This window comes from Brachyistius frenatus, unplaced genomic scaffold (assembly GCF_029030835.1).
Source record: "Brachyistius frenatus isolate BFR_SWC_R1_liver_20210118 unplaced genomic scaffold, ASM2903083v1 Contig_16, whole genome shotgun sequence".
Taxonomy (NCBI): domain Eukaryota; kingdom Metazoa; phylum Chordata; class Actinopteri; family Embiotocidae; genus Brachyistius; species Brachyistius frenatus.
Genome location: NW_027210615.1, coordinates 993193 through 1012473, shown reverse-complemented (window position 1 = coordinate 1012473; position 19281 = coordinate 993193). Strand labels below are relative to the sequence as shown.

At 43.0% G+C, this 19281-nt stretch overlaps 2 protein-coding genes and 1 long non-coding RNA gene across 6 annotated transcripts; 2 read left to right on the top strand and 1 right to left on the bottom strand.

Moving 5' to 3' along the window:
* Nucleotides 1-6475, bottom strand: LOC138618290 (uncharacterized). Of its 4 annotated transcripts, none has more exons than XM_069693932.1 (4): nucleotides 6384-6475; nucleotides 2957-3012; nucleotides 2631-2799; nucleotides 1-1121 (listed from the first exon to the last, which is right to left on the bottom strand). In XM_069693932.1, exons 2-4 carry the CDS (start codon nucleotides 2999-3001, stop codon nucleotides 766-768), a joined length of 570 nt encoding a protein of 189 aa, XP_069550033.1. In that variant the 5' UTR covers nucleotides 3002-3012; nucleotides 6384-6475; the 3' UTR covers nucleotides 1-765. The 4 variants fall into 4 exon arrangements, with proteins under 4 accessions (XP_069550033.1, XP_069550034.1, XP_069550031.1 ...); XM_069693933.1 differs by having other exon boundaries at nucleotides 2957-3009; nucleotides 6384-6472; XM_069693930.1 differs by lacking the exon at nucleotides 6384-6475 and adding an exon at nucleotides 4287-4552.
* On the top strand, nucleotides 5080-11912 carry wdr6 (WD repeat domain 6). Its single transcript, XM_069693906.1, has 6 exons — nucleotides 5080-5521; nucleotides 6404-6565; nucleotides 6973-9697; nucleotides 9970-10047; nucleotides 10513-10629; nucleotides 10822-11912. Exons 1-6 carry the CDS (start codon nucleotides 5452-5454, stop codon nucleotides 11786-11788), a joined length of 4119 nt encoding a protein of 1372 aa, XP_069550007.1. The 5' UTR covers nucleotides 5080-5451; the 3' UTR covers nucleotides 11789-11912.
* A 2619-nt stretch (nucleotides 11913-14531) lies between these two features.
* On the top strand, nucleotides 14532-18988 carry LOC138618294 (uncharacterized). The gene is made up of 3 exons (XR_011310714.1): nucleotides 14532-14599; nucleotides 15432-15818; nucleotides 17349-18988. It is a non-coding gene; the product is annotated as an uncharacterized lncRNA (long non-coding RNA).
* Nucleotides 18989-19281: the final 293 nt, after the last annotated feature.

Genomic DNA, 19281 nt, shown 5'->3' with positions numbered 1-19281 from the left:
CCAAAATGCACATTTATTTACAAAGCAAAAACAAAGTTACAGCATCCATACTTATACATAACATGCATTACAAAAGAGTGTGTTAAAAAATGTTCCATTTAGGAACGACATCTGTAGTGATCAGATGTAATCTCAGTACATTCATTAAAATAAGCTTAGACCTTTGCAAAATCTATCATCTTAAAAATCTGAGAATAACGCGCGATTCTGATTACCGAAGCCACATTGTGATCAAATACACAAAACAAAACAGGATTCTCGTGATTTTGATCTCAACTTTTTCACACAAATAATTTCTACAAGGTGTGCAGTGTAAGTAATTCATATGCAGCCTTCCCGTGTATTCATTTGTCAAATGTATACCACATTTACTTTGAATGATTCTCTCGTAAATCCATCTGTGACAAAGACAGAGAGGATGAACGTCACATTGCAGAGGGATGGTCGGTAGTTCTTCTGACCATATATGGAGTCACTGTTAGTCATTGTAGTTTTCAAAAAAGCTACTTTTATACTTATGAGCATGCTGTAACCCAAGTAACCTGACTTCTTCTTTTAAGTAGAAGTACTAAAACTTGAGTGGGACATCATCAACTGCTTTTTAATTCTGCAATCTACCCGTTGAAAGAAGTCTTATTCATTTCAGAGGAAAAGTCATCGTCCCCTCGCAGCAGCAGCAATGTAGACATGTATAACAATAGTGACAGTTTATGGCAAATGCACAAGTTAAAAAAGGACTGATGAAAATACAAATTCTAAAGCAGGTCATTCAGTCAGATTAGGTGTCTTCTCTTCATCACTGCTGGATGAAGATGGCGGCACGTCCTCGCCCATCCTCTTCAGCTTGGCCTTGTAGTACACCTTCTTCATCCTGAAGGCCTTCTCCTTCTGCTGCGCTGCTCTCCTCTTCTCCCTCACCAGCTCCTGCTCCCACGCCAGCACCTTCATCCGGTTCTCCCACTCCAGGATCTTCATCTGCTGCTGCTGCTCCAGAGCCTCCGTCCTCTGCTGGTACTCCAGTCTCGACATGTCTACGGAGTCCTGGGGAGCTGAGCGACGGCCGGCGTCCTCCGTCTCGCCGCCTGACGGGTGGAGACGCTGGTTGAGGAGCCTGGAGGTGCCTGTGAGGACAGAGTTCACAAAGGTCAGCGGGGTGAACTTGGTGTCCTGGTGACAGGTGATGATTCACAGATGGGTAAAAACACAACCTGAAGTGTCTCAGTCAAGACATTGATCCACCACGGGACTCCCGAACAGCTTCACTGGTCGTTAGCATAGATTCTACACGTCTCTGAACTTTGCAGGTGCGATAAACAGGAAGTGAACAAGGCTAAGAGTCCACAGCCATGCTAGTATCTCGGTATAGCTCTGTAATTAGACACAGCAGTGTTCGCTGCTAAATGCTAAACTCAGCATGCTAATCTGGTCAAAGTGTCAACGCAAACTTGTTCATGTTCAACTGGTATGTTTACTATGTCTACCATTTTAGTCCAGCGTGTTAATAAGCACTCAACACAAAGGTCAGCGGAGGTCGATAGGAATTGTATACCGTATACTTTGGACAATTAAAAAGTTTTGTGGTAACTTGGAATATTTATTCATTTATTTATTTATTCACTGTTCCATGCTCATCACAGTGCGGCACTCCATTTGTTGTGAAGACGTTTCATTGGCATCGGAGGAGAAGTCAAAGGATCACCAAAGTAAACCTGTTTTGATATTTTGAGGATTATGATGTTTGTACTAACTTTCTAAGCAGTCAGTTTGTACCAACAGAGCAACACCGCCACTTCCTACAACTAAAAACATAACTGCTAGATTACCTTAATTCTTTTCGACTGCCCATGACATCCATTTTTAAATTAATTTACTGTCACTTTTTAATTCCAATTTCAGATTATTTTTGAGAAAGTGTGAACAGACAGGAAAGGGAGCTGGGGAATGACATGCAGTCAGGGAATTGTGGTGCGCACCATAACTACTTGGCTATCTTGTCACTGTTTACTGCCACTTTAAATCTAGCCAGAGGCTCTCTGACTGTGTACCTGCACATACTGTGTGCAGACTCTTCAAACAACATGTCTCTGGTATTTTGGAGACAAAATTTAAATGAACACTAATAATTGGATCACTAACCTGGCTAATGATGGCATTTAACTTACATTGTTAACACGGGCTGCTTATTCTCATGTACAATCAAAAGAGCACCGTCCTGTTAATGAGTTCAGCCTCAGCCATCTTCCTGTAGCATCATTGTCAGTGTATCACCTGTCAACACTGAAAACAGGAGTGCGAGATCTTCGTTTTATAGCCTTTGATACAGTATTAGCAACCAAACCCGTGATCTTATTCAGCTAAAGGTAAATGTTTCTTAATTAAGAGTACCGTCTTATTCTGGTTAAACTTTTGCTGTCAAACTGGGCAGTTATTTATTCAGCTACTCAAGCTGTCCCAGTACGCCCCCCCCCCCCCCCCCCCCCCCCCCCCCCCCCCCCCCCCGTTGCCATGCAGGGCTGTAATCAGTCACTTAGTGTACATTCACAGGTCATACTGGGAGCAGTATTTACCAAGAGAAAGTTCACCTCTCAAGGGTTTCTTAGCAGCAAATGCTGATCTTTATCTGTTGGTACCTGCTGCTGTAAAGTAGGCAGCAGGAAACGTCACATCCTGCAGCTCAGCATTGTGGGAGGTGGAGTTTGTAGTGGGGCTGTGGAGCACCTCTGACCAGCCGCTGCCGGCTACCAGGTCCGAGGCGTCACGCTGGAGGCAGATGGCCACGTGGTCCTTGTTGTCTTCTGCCTGAGAAGGAGATGGAACATTTTTCATTTCTAGCATTAATAATATGAATCTTAGTTGTCCATTAGTATGAGCAGCTCCTGGTTTATGCTCGTTGGTTTCAAGTCTACTAATGTCTAAAATAAATGCAAACCAAAAGGATCAACTTGGAAATATTTACCCGATTCACGCTGCCGTTCATCTGCCCAGCTGCGTTTATCATCATCAACTTGCCTGCTAACGAGAAAAAAAAAGGATAAGGAGACAGACAGGGAGGGACTGCAGGTAAATGCATGTCAGGAAAATGAGCAAAGAGCGCCTCCATCTGGTTGACGCAGGTACAACATTGCCTTTCGCCGGTTTGTGGAGGGATTAAGTGCTCTGGTAGCGGTGGTGGTGGACAGTTATTTAACAACAACAAAAACTTCCCATTTTCATGTAATTTTGGACTTTTATCATTTAAAAAAAAAAAGGGCTCTCAGTTTTTAAAGGCAGTCAGACAAAGATCAACTTTGTAGTCTGCTGTAAAAAGAAATAATTATATATATATATATATACATATAAATCAGGCCCTTCAGCTAAATGTTTCAAATACAGTGAAAACCAAGGGTGGAAAGCACATGACAACTGTATTTAATTTGTTTTCTATATTATAGATCATTGGATTGGGTTTTGATACAAAGCTATTGTGTTTTCTACATGGATTTATGGGCTTTTGGTAAAATACAAAAACAGACAAAACCACATAATAGTGTTATTTTACCTTAATATAAAACATTACAGTGCAATTTTTAGGCAGGGGTGTGTCATATTGTAACGCATATGTAATATAGGTAAAACTTTAAACTGTGCTGAATGTCTTTATTGATGTACCACATCATATTACACTGACTAATGTAGTATGACTTATCTTCAAATCTGGTTGAACGTGAATTGCATTATTATTGAACTGATTAAAATATAATCAGTGGTATTTTATGCTAAAAGAAAAAAAAAAAAAAAAAGGTGGAATTGGGGTCATAATTTAGAACAATAATGAACTTAAGTTGTTCCCCACAGACGAGGTCTTGCTCATGGACACACCAGCAGACTCCACGTGCAGACCGGATCTTCTTATTGTTGACTACTGTTGTTTATATTTGTTTGTTTGTCTTTTGAGGCTATAATAATAGCCTACGTCATATAAAAAAACTAAAATCACAACTTTCAGACATATGTAATACACAGCACGGTGTATTTATCAACGATTTGTCGACTGTAATAAATGCTAAATATCAGAATACGTATGGGCACGGGGGAAACAGCTGTAACTGGCTGATGACCTGGGACAGATGTTTCAACACACACGTCTGGACTGATGTTAGAGCCAAACACACACATACACACTAACAACACAAACTGCTGCACTACAGCACCGCAAACCATACCGCACGCACCCACCAGCACCCCTGCACCCATCACACCCCGCCACCTGACCCGTTTCCCCGGTGCAAACACTGACACGGACGTACCCTCCAGGAGCGTGCGGACCGCCGCTTTGTGGCCAGCTCCCCCTGCGTGGCTGGTGAGAGCAGCCTCGCCCATGGTCTGAAGTTTTATTGATTTACAACAGGCCTTGCACCGGGCGAAGTGAATGTCCTGGACGTCCTTAACCAGCCAGCTCTTGTAAATTGCCTTTGCAAGCCAGGCGTCTTGGAATTTACATTTCCCAGGCATAGTGAGCTGCAAAGTTAGCTGCACCGCTACCTAACGAAGCAGGCAACCTTGTTTTGCTCCTGCGTGATGCGTTCAAAGCCCACTCTAAAGACCCGGGGAAATATTTTCATTTGTCCCGTCAAATGACGTATTTTTGTGTATTTTTGACATAAAGTCAATGTACATCGATTAAAAAAAAAAACTGAATTTCTGCATCGAGTTACGTCATACGGCATACTATAATATCACAACAACAACAACAAAAAATCCTCAAACATCAGAAAGACGGAACAGAAACAGCCCCCACTTTATCTGCTGCCTTTAAAATAAAGTGATGATATTTATTTGCTTATTTAAACGTGAACGAAAGTTAAAGAAAATAGTCCGGAAGCATTTAATATGTAAGCCATCAGATATTTTAATTTTACTGCCTTTAATTGAGACCACTCTTACACTTTTACAGAAAATACCAAAGGCAGCACAACTCAACGGTATTCGGTCACATGTGTTGTTTGGACCAATAGAAGCACGGGCAACCTTTTCTTTCTAACCAATCAGCGTTCAGGAAGCGAGTAGTGTTACCCGATTGGCTAAAACGCGACAGGAACGACAGCAGAAACACGTGTAGTGAATTTCTCTTCTAAATAAAGAGGATTTAACGCAGATGTCTTTCTCATTTCAGGAGAGTTTGTTGCTTTTGTGGAAGTCAGCACGTTTTCAGCATTAAGAGTTACTCCTCTTTCTTTGTATATCTCTTTCTTCACGAAATAGCATAAAACGTGTTCTGGCTGTTAGCTTGTTTTGCTAAGTGAAAGACGTGACTGTATTTAAAACTCAACTTTATAAACGCCAGACGACCACAAAGACAGTTTGCCATCTTCTCTGACTCTGCCATCTTTAACAAGAACGAGTTGTAAATTTAAACTTCGCGTCTTCCAGTGCCGTTCATGACGTGTCGTCAGTGAAAGTTGTCAGTCAGAGATGGAGACAGCCGCCCTGGTAGCTCCAGTTACAAGTCTGGACTTCTTGTTGGATGCATTTCTCCTTACAGGTAAGTGTTGGGAATCAGTATGCCGGTGGTTATTATTGTATTTCACTGTTATGTTTTTTTCTCTCTCTGTTTTGTTGTTGTTGTTGTTGTTGTCGTTGAGGTTTCACCACTAATGACAGCACTCTGGATTGGCTTGTAAAGATGACACTCAGAGTAGCTGCTGATTCTGGCTTTAAGGGGATAAAAGGACATTAAACGATTCTTTCTCCTAAATCTGTGCCACTTTAAATGTCTGCAACAATTTGAGAAAAAAAAAACAGTAAACTGTCCATTTTTTTTTGGCATCTTCATAAATAGCATAAATGTTTCACAAATCAGAAACTGTGTTTTGAAGAATCGTTTGCCTCTCTGGCATAACCTTGTCCACGTTTGATCTAATTATGGTGGTTTTAGATCTGTACCAGGTCTAATGTGGTCGAGATATCAGACAAAGCAGTGAAAAGTAGCTTCTTTTATTTTTTTTGCCTTTTTAGAAAGAGAATAAAGGTTTAAAAAATGTGAAAGTTGGTTCATGACAGAGTTGAGGCTTTATCTAAAATGTCTAACAAGGTTTTGCAGCATTCACGTGCCAAACATGGAGAAGCTGTAAGCCAAGTTTCTCTTAACTTAACGCCTTAGGTGCCGGAATCGGAAACAAACTTTAGCGTTTTAAAAAAAATGTGGTTTGTAATATTGTGAGTGTATAATAATGTTTGACACTATTACTCTATGTTTACGATATTTATTAGTTTGACACAAATACCTTATAAGGGATTGCACAACACACATATAACCCTTTCCCTAACCCTGTATCTATTATTGCTTCTGTATGCTGCTGTAGCAGAAAAATTCCCCCTCGGGGATTAATAAAGTAACTACCTACCTACCTACCCTTCCTGGCAGGTGAGGGTCCGGTCTTGTCGGTGTACAGTCTCCAGCCTCGTCCAAAAGCCTGCGCCTCAGAGAGCGTCCTGCAACATTACAGAATCCATGGGATAAGACCTAGAAGTCAGGAAGCTGTGTCAGCACTGAGCTCTGCCGCAGCAATACAGGAGAAGAAACATGGTTAGTGCGAGCTGATGCTTGTTCTTACTGTTCCCTCTTTCTAAAGTTAATTTATTCTGTTATGTTCAGGAAGGATATTTTTCTTCATTTTTTTGGTCAGGATATATATCAACAGGTGATCTTGAGCCAAGTATACATCATTTTGGTGGTGATCTGCAATACCTTTAGCATTATTTAAAAGTACATAAAGAGAAGTGAGAATCTGAATATTAAAGGTACATTTGTATGTGTTTAGATACAATTTTAGTTTAGGGTCTTATCTTTGGCTTTAGTGGCTCTTTGAAGAACTGTTTAGCATCGGTAGATAGTTTTCACACACTGATGACCTGTAGTTATCTTTGCAGATTATTTTATGTTTATTCACGCTCATGAATTCACTAAATCCCACCAACATTTTCAATCCCCAGGATTGAGCACCACCGCAGAGCCCAACTTTTATGACTTGGCAATATTTGGAGGCAAGGCTGTGAGGCTGGTGAGGCTCCATGTGGACCTCCAGGATGGGGAGTGTTTGCATTTGGAGACCCCGGGTCCTCTCATGGAGCTTCAGGACTGGGCCCTGGATGTCCGCTGGCTCTCTGGAGACAATAAATCACTGCTCTGTGTGGCTGTAGCCCACAACAGTGCTCTCCTCCTGGACGTCATTACAGGAACCGCCCTGGTTCAGCATTCCTGTCTTGAGGGGTGTTTGCTGTACGCTGCCCTCCTCCTGGTACATGAATCTTGGGCGGATACCGTCTTAGTAGGAGGGACTGTTTTCAACCAGCTGGTTCTTTGGAAGCCTGGAGGAGGAGACGAAAGGAGCGACTCTCAGCACAAAGCTCCAGTTGAGCGTCGTCTGTTGGGCCACAGCGGTGTCATCTTCAGCATCTCTTACCTCCAGCAGAAAGGTTACCTGGCTTCAGCCTCGGACGACCGCAGCGTGCGGGTGTGGGCTGTCGGTGCTTTGGGTGGCCCTGGAGGGAAATGTGGGGACTTGAACCCAACTTGTTTAAGAGTCCTGTACGGACACCAGGCCAGGGTGTTCTCGGTGCAGCTCTCACCAGGGAACGTGTTCAGTGCCGGGGAGGACGGGGCCTGTTTGGTCTGGGACTGGGCTGGAGGCGGGAGGGTGGTGCGTACGTTGAAGGGACATCGAGCAGGCGGGGTTCGGGCGCTGGCAGTCAGCGAGGGGACGGGAGAAGAGGCGAGATGGGTGGCTACAGGAGGGGCGGATGGAGGGGTGAGGTTGTGGAGAGTGAAAGGCAGTGAGGAGAAGAAAGAGAGCATTGAGCAGACAGTGACAGAGAAGCTGACAGACCTGAAGTTTGCTGGTCATGGCCTGCCTAACGTAATCTGTATAGCTGGAGAACAGGATGAAAACACAAGCTGGAGTCAGAGTAAATTCGTGGTCTGCACTGACAAAGGAATAGTTTGCCAATACAGTGATGGGAAGTGGGAAATAGTTTGGCAAGGGTCTCCTGAGTTCCAGTCCTACTCTGTGATGGAAACAATAACTGTCCGTGTGAAAGACTCAGCTGCCAAAGTTCATCTGTGTGCTGTGGGAAACCTGAGCGGGTCTTTACAGGTCTTTCCTACTTCTCATCCTCAGTGTGGGATTCTTCTTTGTGGTGGCTCAGGGAAGATCCACAGTCTTATTTGGCACAAGTGGAAAGAAAGTGTGTATTTGTTGGCGTCAGGCGCTGGAGGGCTCGTGTATCGCTGGTGTGTAGAGGTAGAATTAAATAAAAACTGCTCCTTAGTCATCAGTGCGATTCCTCTTCCTCCTTTCCTCCTTCCTTCCTGTGCTAAACGCTGGCTTACAGCTGCAGTGCGCCTCCACTCCAGGTCACAGGAGGTGTTCTGGGTGGGGGGAGACCGGAGAGGGTCCTTGCTTTTGTTTCGGGAGAAAGAAAAATCAAGGCAAAAGAAGGGAGATGATGAGATGAGGGATGGCTTGCTGGCAGATGGGAAACAAACTGATGATGAAGAAGGGGAAGCTGAGGAAAATAGAAAGATGGGAGAGAAAGAAAGCAAAGAAGAGCTGCAGCCGTTGAGCTGTCTGTTTGGGGTGCATGGAAAACAGGGTGTAACGTCTCTGTGTGATTACCAAGGACTGCTCTACAGCACCGGCAGGGACGGCTGTGTGAGGATTTTCATTGTGCAACAAACACCAGAAAAACTTGAAGAGCGTAGACAAAAGAGTGCAGAGAACAAAGGCAGGCTTCAGCTGGAAGTCCTCAGAGTCCAGCGGGCCTGTAAGGGTATGGAGTGGCTGGAGAGAATACTGATTCTTGAACCTGAGATTCCAGTGGAGGAAGAGGAGGAAGAGGAATGTGGCAATCAATATAAGACACAGCAACACAGTTTGACAGAGAAGTTTGTAAGGGAGGTAGAAGAAGAAAACAATGGAAGAGAAGCCAGATTTGTTATTGTTGGTTTCCATGCAGACCACTTTGTGGTTTGGGACCCTGTGAGGCAGGAGAGGCTGTTAGCGGTGCCTTGTGGTGGGGGGCACCGCTCTTGGGGTCTCTGGCCGTCCCACAATGGGGTCTGGCCTGGATATGGAGCTGTGGTCTTCATCAAGCAGGGGGCCGTCATGGCTTCGCATCCACCTGGAGAGGCGCTGGGGGGGGCCGGGAAGGCGGGAAGGACTGGAGGATGGGTCCTGAGAGAGGGCGTGCATGGCAGGGGGATTGGATGTGTCTGCAGGCTGGGGAGGATAAGAGGGTTTGGCAGTGAGAGTAAAAAAAAGTGTGCTGCAAATACAGCTGAAATGAATGGAGGCGAGGTAGAAAGAGAGGCAGGGAATTGGGAGATAGTGGTGACCGGAGGAGAGGACACTTGTTTAACTGTCCTGGCGGTGCATCCCGCTTCTGGCAGCATCAAAGTTCTGTCCGTTATTACCGACCACATCTCGAGCGTCCGCACGGTGACAGCGGTGACGCGTCCAGAGGGAGACACTCTGTCTGCCCTGCTCGTGTCAGCCGGAGGCCGGGCTCAGATACAGTGTTACCGGCTGCTGATCGGTTGGGACAGGCAGGGACGGGCTCCCTCCTGTCAAGTGATCCAGGTGGCCAGTCACCGATTGGACGAACAGTGGGAGAGGAGGCGGAACCGGCACAAGACGGTGAAGATGGACCCCGAAACGAGGCAAGTTTTGATTTAATATTTTTAAGTTAATGGTTGTGAAGCAGAGATTAATGAACATAAAGTCATATGCCACCCTGTCATCCATTTGGTTTCTGCGCACTTCGTAAGAGATGGACTTTTACTTTCCTGTATGACTACATAATGTATTCAATTAAATACAATGATTTGTCAAAAATGATTTTCAAGTCTTTTACAGGAACAATGTGCTCCAAAGAAAACCAGCTTTTTCAATTAAAGTCCTTTGATGAAGTCTTACCAGATGTGTTTTTTAGGTACATGTCCATCACTGTGGTGGATGAAAAGACAGACGGTGTCCTTGTGGCTCTGTCCTGCAGTGATGGGGCTGTCAGGTTAGTATCCATCATGGCAAAAATCAAAGTTTTCCCCACATCCAAAACCTGTTCTCTGGATCACAAGACAAGAGAAAAGTAGAATTGAATCCCATTTGCTGTAATTCTCTCAAATTAGTATTTTATTCAGTGATGATGATTGTAACTCAATAAAAGTATGTCTTTTTATGACCTGGGTGACCTGAATGTGATTTTGAATGTGCACAACCTCTCGTGTACCTATTTATGTTTCATGGCAATCAATCGTCTACAAACTTAGGGAAATAAAAACCATGTGTCAGATCTTTCAGCCTTATTATAATCATATACCTTGTATGGACATGAAGCATGTATTCCTCGATTTTGTTGCCGTTTCATCTTAAGTGCTCTTGTACCATTTTACTTTATTTTAGACTATGCTCTTTTGTTGTAGTTGTCATTCCTTTCTTTTCTGTGTTTGCTCACCTCCATTTCAATATTTTCCAGATTGTTCTCAGTCAGTGAAGTTAAGGGTCAAATTGATTTGGTGTGCGAGACCTTTTACCACAAGCGCTGTGTGCTAAGTGTCACCACCTGCAGTCTGGAGGATGTCGAGGGCAACAGGTGAGCTCACTGTGTATGTTTATGTCTTTATCTCAGTTTGTAGAAAGTCATCAGGGTGTTTTTGTTATTCATTTTGATTATTTTCAAACACAGTAGTTTAATTAGACAAGGTCAGATATGTTTAAGTACGAACGAAACAATCTTTTGTGTAGCAGTTTGGTTAATATCAATCCTACTGTGCCTCTCTCACAGGTATAAGCTGATGTTCAGTGCTGCAACAGATGGGAAAATTGCAGTGTGGCATTTGACCGAAGCTTTATTCTTATCGGCCTATAACACGAGCAGCGCTACAACTCCACCAATCCCCTGCCTTGACATTCCCGCCCACCAGAGCGGCATCAACTCATTGGCTGTTTGGCCAGAGAAACTTGGACAACAAGAGGGCGGTTGCCAGGTAACTGTTGCTAGTGGAGGGGATGATGGACAGCTGACGGTGTCCACGATCAGGGTGCAGTACCCAGAAGATGGGAGGACTGGGGGCAGCAGAGGGTTTTCTCAGACTTTCCTACAGACACAGTCCCAGTGCCCAAACCAGCTTCAACTTCATCTCCACTCCCAGTGTCACGTCCCACTGGCCCACGCTGCCCCTCTCACTGCCCTGAAGCTCCTGAGCCCAGGCCTCGTGGTCTCCACTTCCTCCGATCAGAGGGTCTGCCTGTGGAAGGTCTGCAGTAGCAGTATCAGCCACTGTGGGGCGCTGTTCTCCCATGTTGCAGATGCTGCTGGACTCGCAGTGTGGGAGGGAGAGGAGGGAGATGAAAAGCGGAAGATGGGGTTTGAGTCTGAGAAGGATAAATCAGTTTGGGGAGGAAAAGAGGACCCGACAGGATTAGAAAGAGAGAATAAGATAACGGAGGGTAAGACTGACGAGGCTGAGGCTAGAGAACCTGTTGAAGCAGTGAGTGAGACAGGTGACCCAGTTGGGAAGATCAATGACAAACAAGGAGGCGAGACAACTGGTGATCCAGGAAATCAAGCAGAGAATGACAGTGTAGGTAGGACAGGTGTGAAGGCGGGATGGGTGCTGGTCTGCGGTCAGGGATTCCAGCTACTCCGAGTCCGAGACGGAGAGACAAGAGGTAAAGGAGAAAAAGTGAAGGACTTAGTTAGAGTTATTCTCCAAGAAAAGTCAATACAAATGGCTTCTGAATGGATCTGAACAATCTCAGTCTCAAAAGACACAGTTTTTAAGAATATATTTATCTGTAAATAATCTTGACTGCAGCTGCATAAATCAATACATTTTATTTGGTAATTTTTTTAAATAAACTTTATTTATTGTCCATCTTTCTTGTTATTTATGTGGGTACAAAAGCAATTTATTGATTGTGTAACTAAATGAAGATTTAATAAAATCCAAAAGCAAAGAACTGAAATTCTGGTTTCCAAAATTACAGACAAACCTGTCTGAATAGAAATGTAACGACTTTAATTTCCCTCTTTGAGTTTCAAAATGGTTATAGATATGTAGTAGTTCATTCATTTCTAACAGGGTTAAATAATCAAAGATGTGAGAAGCCATTTTTGTGTCAGGAGTCGGGCTGCAATTCGTCTACTGTGAAAAGAAAAATGGAAATTTTCCTGTCTTGTTTCCAGAGATCATCTCCGATGTGTTTGTGCCATCTGTGGCCTCATTCAGGGAATAGCACCACACTGCATAAATAAATGACTGCAGTTATTTTTAATACATTATTTTACATCTCATCCAGCCAGAAAATAACACCCATGTATATTTTTTTGAGGAGGAGTGTAGGACTGAGAACCAGACCAAACCAAAGGCTGTCGAAACAAAATAATTTGATTAAAACAGGGAGGAATCCCTGCATGGACCTGATTCGTCCTGTAGAGCTGGTGTTTCCCAAACCGTCACAGAAACCAACACATTTTTAAATGGTATTTGTATTGGGACTCAGTTATGTACACAAAAAGTCAAGAGTATGAACATGAAGTTGTCGGAGGCAAATATTTGTACGCATGCTCACTACTTTATTCTGAATGTGTTGTGACTTGAAATACAAATACTGCTCAAGTGGCAGGTTGATATGGAACTGTGTGCCTGATTTTGTGTGTTCGTGTGTGTACGGAGGTTTTTGCGGAGGTCAGAGCCCACGAAGGGGCCGATGGCAGGTACCCATGAATATTTTAATATTTTAGTCTGGTCTCATGTTGCTTTTTGTTAAGCGCCATCTCACTGCCTGCTACTCACAATGAAAGAAGAGAAGTAAGGAGGAAGAGGGAGGAAGAAGGAAAGTGTTATTGAAGAGGGGCAGCAGGGTGGAGAACAGGAGGGACCTGAGGATTGAAGGCATGAAAGCTCCCAGCATTTTTTTTGCCATTAGTACTCTTTATAACCACCTCCATCACTGACACACGGAAGAGCAGGTGAGCGGGGTGTGGGTGTGTGGAGAGAGGGGTGGGGGGAGGGGGTGCAGGTAAGGAACTTGCTGCACTTAACATCTCTTGATTTTTGTTTGGTCACAGAAGAGAAAGAGGGAATGACAGAAAGAGAAGCAGGGGAAGAGAGGAAATTACAGAAGAGAAAATTGAGGAAATCTGATTAGTGTGAAATGAGGCGCAGAGACAGGATGTGTGTTTGTTCTAAATTTTAAAGGAAAGGCTGTTGTTGTTGTTGTTTTTTTTTTTTTTTAGCAATCTTCAGTCTTCACGTGTGGGAAGAAAGGAAAATCAGCAATAAATGAAGAAAGAAAAATCATCACCATCTGTAGTGATGTAATGCCAGTAGGGAAATTCTCCCTCCATCTTCTGGACAACCTGTGTGTGTGTGTGTGTGAGACAGAGAGTGTGTGAGAGTGTGTATCTGTGAGGGATGTTTTGCTTGACTCGGGAGAACCAGACTTAAGAGTGCTGCTGTCAAAGTGCAGAGGGAGTGATATTTTACATCTGTCAAAGAGGTAAACACACACAGACACACTCTGTCACAGCTTTGCATCACTGCTTCTGACAATGGACCAGTCACTGTTTTTATTTTGTGTCTTTTACCTTGAACTTTATCTGCAACTCCAAAGTTGTAGCTTTATAAAAATGTGGTGTCCTTCAATTTTGAGGATTTTAAAAATATCTCCTTGTTTATCAGGATGTTTGGCACAAGAACAGAGCAGCGACATTTCCTCATTTCCCATTTCAAAGTGTGGCTCACTCGCAGAAATACTAAATGTTGTATTTGCAACTAAAATAGTCCATCATGCTCATGGACAAAATTACAGTCTGCATCTGGAACAAAATATTTGATGGAACAAAGTATTTGATGGATCCAGAAATTTGATTGCATGTAGCTCCATGCCAACATGCTCACAATAACAATAACATGCTGATTTATAGAAAGTCGTCTTTGTAATTTTAGCATGGTAACATTTGCTGAATAGCACTAAACACAGCAGCACAGCAGAGGCGGATAGATTAGTCATAAACCAAAGTATTGGAAAATACAAAATTATGCTAGATGAAAAGTCACAGGATCATCAGTATCAGTAGTCTGTGGTGGATGTAAATATTTATTGTAAATTTTATGGCAGTTCATTCAGTAGCTTCACATTTGACCCAAAACCAAACATGTCACCCTCATCACCAGAGTGTGTAGGATTCCTCCTCGGGGAAACCTGAACGTTTTTAACAAACCCTAATGCGTGTCGTCCAACATTTGTAGAGACGTTTTCATTTTGTAAAAGTGGACTGACTTGCAGATGGAGAGACTGACACCCCGAGAGCCACGCTTCTAACATGATTAATAACAGTTTGAAGAAAAGACACCAGATAAAAAAACATGTTATCTTTTGATTTAAATGCATATTTGTGTTGCAGTGTCCAACTGTTCCTATGAACTATATGTGCACGATGATAGAACCACACTGTAAACTGAATATATATATTTATTTTTTGCTCTCAGTTCCCAGTTTGGTGATGTCACCTGAGCGGCTGCCTTTGATTGGGTCATCTAGGAGCAAAACAACGGGTGATTAACTGATAACCAATAAACCTTTTTCTGAAAAGACATTTTGACTAGTCCCCGCCGGTAAAGCATAGGTTTATTAATGATGACTCAGTTCTATTAAGTGTCTCAGTAAGTCACGGCAGTGGACCAGCAGGCACAATAGCAGGACGAGTGGTTTTATAGGGCTAGTTTACTGAAAGATTAGTTGGAATTATTTAAAGCAGACACTTAATTTTAATTTTGAAGAGAGCAGTGGAAATGTTTTTAGTGTAGCGTTGCTGTCTGACAGGGAGTCGTTTAGGAAGAAAATATTAAAATCCTTTATTAAGGAGTTTTAATGAAATGTAAACCCCACATAGACTTGTCATTACTACCATGTACTGATGGTTTTCAAACTTTATGACGGCATCAGTTTTCAGGATGATATCCTGATCTTTCGCATCTGCAGATATCTTAACAATGGGTTATGCCGCAAATTGAAAGAAATACTCTGGATAGCCTGAGACGGTGTTACTAAGAGACACTGCTCTGAGTGAATTTGTATGGAAAATCTTGAACTGACACGTTTCACCTTCAGGAAAGAGACAAAAATGTTATTTTTCTATGAACATATCTGATATCTACATTAGTACCATGTTTTTTGTGAGATAGTTGCCTCTGCTGCAGTTTCTCTCTAGCAGGCTTCGGTATTGTTGACCATTGAACAATAGCTTCCTGTAGCGTAAACTGAAAAAAGAAATTTACCACCTCTTAGTGCACAGCTGTGACTTCATTTAGCAGTTTTCTTAGTAAGTACACAACCTTTTATCTTTTTATTTCCTCTCTAATCTCCACCTTTTAAAAAAATATATAGCCAAGCCACCTCCCTCCTCTGCAGTTCCTCAGCGCCCCCACCAGACCAATCGGCGAAAGCTCAATCAACAGCAGCAGCAGACGTCCTCCACATCCTCCTCCTCTCACCCTCATCCAGGGCCTTCTTCCATCCTCCTCTCGGACACTTCCGTGACGCCTTGGGGATGCCTGTCTCTCTCTGAATCATCCTTTGCCTCAATCCCTCCACCGCTTCCTACACGACTCCCTCCGCCTCCGCCTCCGCCTCCACCTCCACCTCCTCCTGCTCCTCAGCCCACCCCGTCCACCCCTTATCGTGGTAGACAGGAGGAAGACGAAGACAGTTCCAGTTCAAGTTTTAACTTTGAAACTCCATCTCCACCTTTAGCAGTTCCTCAGAACAATGCAGGTATGATTGTACTAAAACTGTAGTAACAATATTATAATATGAATATAATCCAAATATTCACGATTATTCCAAAAAATGAACATAATCCATAACATGTATTTACGTAATGATCAGTAATTCTAACCTTATCCAACAGAATGACATGAGTTTCCCTCTAGCCAGCTAAACATCACTTAGCTATTTGGTATAGATAGCTAACTTTAGTTGGATAACAGTTGTTAAAAATATTAAATTCTTTTCTTTTTATTATGCAAAATGGGTGCTTTGATGTTAACTAACAAACTATGAGCAACACATTAATCTTTATCTCCAACTTCCCAAAAAATAGCCACAATAGAATTTGTTCCATGGAAGTCATTTTTAGTAGGAAGAGCACAGGTTTGAATAACAGTTCAGTAATTCAATACAATTAATAATTGCTTCCTTCCATTCAGCTGCTTCAGTTTAAGGGTCTTGTTATTGTTCATGTCATATCACAATCACATTGCTTGGACATACTGAGGATATGAAGAGAGCCATCATGAATGTTCATAACACAAATTTTCCTGCTATGATCAAATATCTGACGTGAATAAAAAGGCCCACTGATGCTCGGCTGTTATCTGACAAACAATGCAGTATTATAAATTAAGTTATGATTCCACAGACACGTGTTTTCACTGAATCTGTTTGATTAGACTTTTACTCCTGTTGACGTGTGTGCTTGAATAATGCGTTTATGAGCTACTGCGAAGCGGGAACGTTGCGACCTCCAAATGAGAAATACACCTGTCAAATCAAGAATATATTTTTAAGAAGTAGGTTTGATGTCACTTGACATGGCAGCCTTTGTGGTAAAAGGAAGAAATGTACTTCCTCCGAGGTTAAATGGCCAGACTTGGCCTAGTTAGCTAGCTGTGATAAATGCTTAAAACATTGACGAGTACATCGAAACATGTAGAAATGAAGCGTATAAATGATATTGACCTCTCGAGTTCCATTTTTTTTCCCTGTCACGGTTTAAATCAAGTATGACGAGGTTGTTTGCCACTTTTCTGTATTCTAGCAGAAAATAGAGCTAATTTTCTTGAGGCGCCCGAGTTGCTTGAGTGTAAATGCTCTTAACTCAAAAGTGGGACGTTCTCACATACCAAACTTTCTCAATTCTCAACAGCCTGAACTCAGAAGAAAGACTCTTTTTTTTTTCAGCAGACAATCTGAGTTGTCAAAGCAGGAAAAGCACATGTGGAACAAATAAGCTCAACAATGGCTCCTTTTCATTCGATGTCCCAATAAGCCATTCCACAGAGCACCCATGCACGATAAGAGGGCCACTAGGGTTATACGTCTGTGCACATATGACATGCAGTCGTCAAAAGTAATACTAATTAATGTGATAAAGGATTGAGTTGATCAAACACAATTTGCATGACCACTCATTTCTGAGACGAGGTCCAATCAGGCGAGTGGGAACACCTGCGCAGGTGCAGGCCTTTTCAGACCTGTGCTTCGTCCCAATCAAAACATGTCCTGTCTTCTCCGTCTGTGCAGGCGGAGTGGGTAAAGGCTTGCCGGCGAGGAGGAAAGTGTTGCCTGAGCGTTGTGCTCCTCGGCCTCCCCGTCTCCCACCGCTGCGTCCCATCACCAACCTCAGCTTCTCTCGGAGCTTCACTTTCTCCTTCTTCGAGCTGCCGCTGCACCAGTCTCCTCGCTACCGAGCCCAACGTGTCAGAAACCTCTTGCTGCTTTTGAGGCAGATTAACTACTGAAGACTTCACTGTCCATTTAGATCATTTCTTGGTGCTGATTGGACAGGAGAGAATATGTGATATGGTTTTATTAGTGCAACACTTATTGCACTAAATTAACAGTAATGCAGTGAGTGAAGATTTTAGAAAATCAGCACAGGCTGTCTGATGTTTTTTTTAAGACTACATTTTGGGTTTGAACTTTTGAACATTACATTGTGTGGGTGCTTGTTTGACATGTTTTCCTTGGAATTTCTGTTGATAGAATTTCTGTATTTATATGTGTGTATACCTTGTTCAGCCCAAGCAGCAACCAACAGTGACGTCACCCATTAGTTCGCGGATGGCCTTTCGAAGGCTCAATTTACGATTTTGGCTGTCGCCATCTTGCAGCCAGAAGTGACCATATTTGGACGAGTGAGCAGTGGATCTGACTCCATCTCAGTGAAAACCCAACAATACTGCGCTCCGACCACCAGTAGCGGCAACCTGACTGCACCACAGTGCTGTCAATCAACCCTCCCCCCAAAAAAAACCCCAAAAAACAACCATGGCTCTGTTTTCTAATAAATGGGGTTATTTTCAGATGGAATGCCCGAAAAATATACAAGGAGGGACTTTAGCTATCAACAGCAAAATTACTTGTGGAAAAAATGTATTGACTTTGTATTTCACGAGACAAATTGAATGGGAGTCTCTGGAGCCAAAGGCTTTTGGAGTCAGCCTCTAGTGACACTCTGTGGTATTGCAGTTCCGCAACAGCTTCATTTTTCAGACCTGGCACCTACGTCCACTTTTATATACAGTCTACTTAACTTAACTGTCCATGTTTGGAGTTGAGCTAGTTCCCTACCCAGGGCATCGCTACAATGCTTGTTCCAACGTTGCTTGTGTTTAGCTCGCTAATTCGCTGCATTTCCAATCCACCATTTAACCCAGCTAATGAAAAATAGTTTTTGGCCGGCTCACTGGGTACGTCTCCACCTACATCTTACCCTGGCTAACGGAAGATTGTTTAGTCCCTCATCCTACCATTTTGGTTAGGTAAAAGCATCAAAACTACTTGCATAGGTTCAAAGTGAGTAGTAAGGTGTTGACTTTTGTTTTCACCATCGTGAACAGTGGTCTCTTGGATAAAAGTCTTGCATCCATGTTGTCTAGCAGCGGCGTTTTCACGACTTAAACAGCTGAAAGCTAAGCTTACCGTGCGCACGGCCAACTTCCCATGTCGTAAACACGAGCTTACGGGCTCCATTTGAAGATGGCAAGTGTCACTCTTCATACTCTATTACTTCCTCTGTCGCTCCTGTAATAATTACTCTGGCCACTAGAGGTCAGAATTAACACAAGTTGGCCATAGGTCATTTTAACCCCATTCAACAATCTGCCAGCGTTTCCATTTTCAGCAATTTTAGAATTATTTTTGGGCTTCTTTGTACATGTTCATTAGGATTTCACTTCAATTTCTCAGTTAAAATAGCAGTTAAAATTACTGATTTTTCAACCCCCAATAAATTAAAGTAGAAAAAAAACCATATTTCTTGGTCACTTACTCAGTATCTCACTTTCATTTTCTTTCTGCTTATCTCTTTCTTTCTATTTCTCTCTCTCTCTCTCACACACACACACACACACACACACACACACACACACACACACACACACACACACACACACACACACACACACACACACACACACACACACACACACACACACACACACACATACAAGTC

What these genes read in the sequence shown, in the direction of transcription:
- wdr6 (XM_069693906.1), top strand. Translation starts at nt 5,452, where the DNA reads ATGGAGACAGCCGCCCTGGTAGCTCCAGTTACAAGTCTGGACTTCTTG. An exon ending in AATACAGGAGAAGAAACATG is followed by an intron (nt 6,566 to 6,972) that starts GTTAGTGCGAGC and finishes TTCAATCCCCAG; the next exon opens with GATTGAGCACCACCGCAGAG. An exon ending in GAGGATGTCGAGGGCAACAG is followed by an intron (nt 10,630 to 10,821) that starts GTGAGCTCACTG and finishes CCTCTCTCACAG; the next exon opens with GTATAAGCTGATGTTCAGTG.
- LOC138618290 (XM_069693930.1), bottom strand. Translation starts at nt 4,491, where the DNA reads ATGCCTGGGAAATGTAAATTCCAAGACGCCTGGCTTGCAAAGGCAATT. An exon ending in GGTCCGCACGCTCCTGGAGG is followed by an intron (nt 3,013 to 4,286) that starts GTACGTCCGTGT and finishes TTTTCTCGTTAG; the next exon opens with CAGGCAAGTTGATGATGATA. An exon ending in TGCCTACTTTACAGCAGCAG is followed by an intron (nt 1,122 to 2,630) that starts GTACCAACAGAT and finishes CTGTCCTCACAG; the next exon opens with GCACCTCCAGGCTCCTCAAC.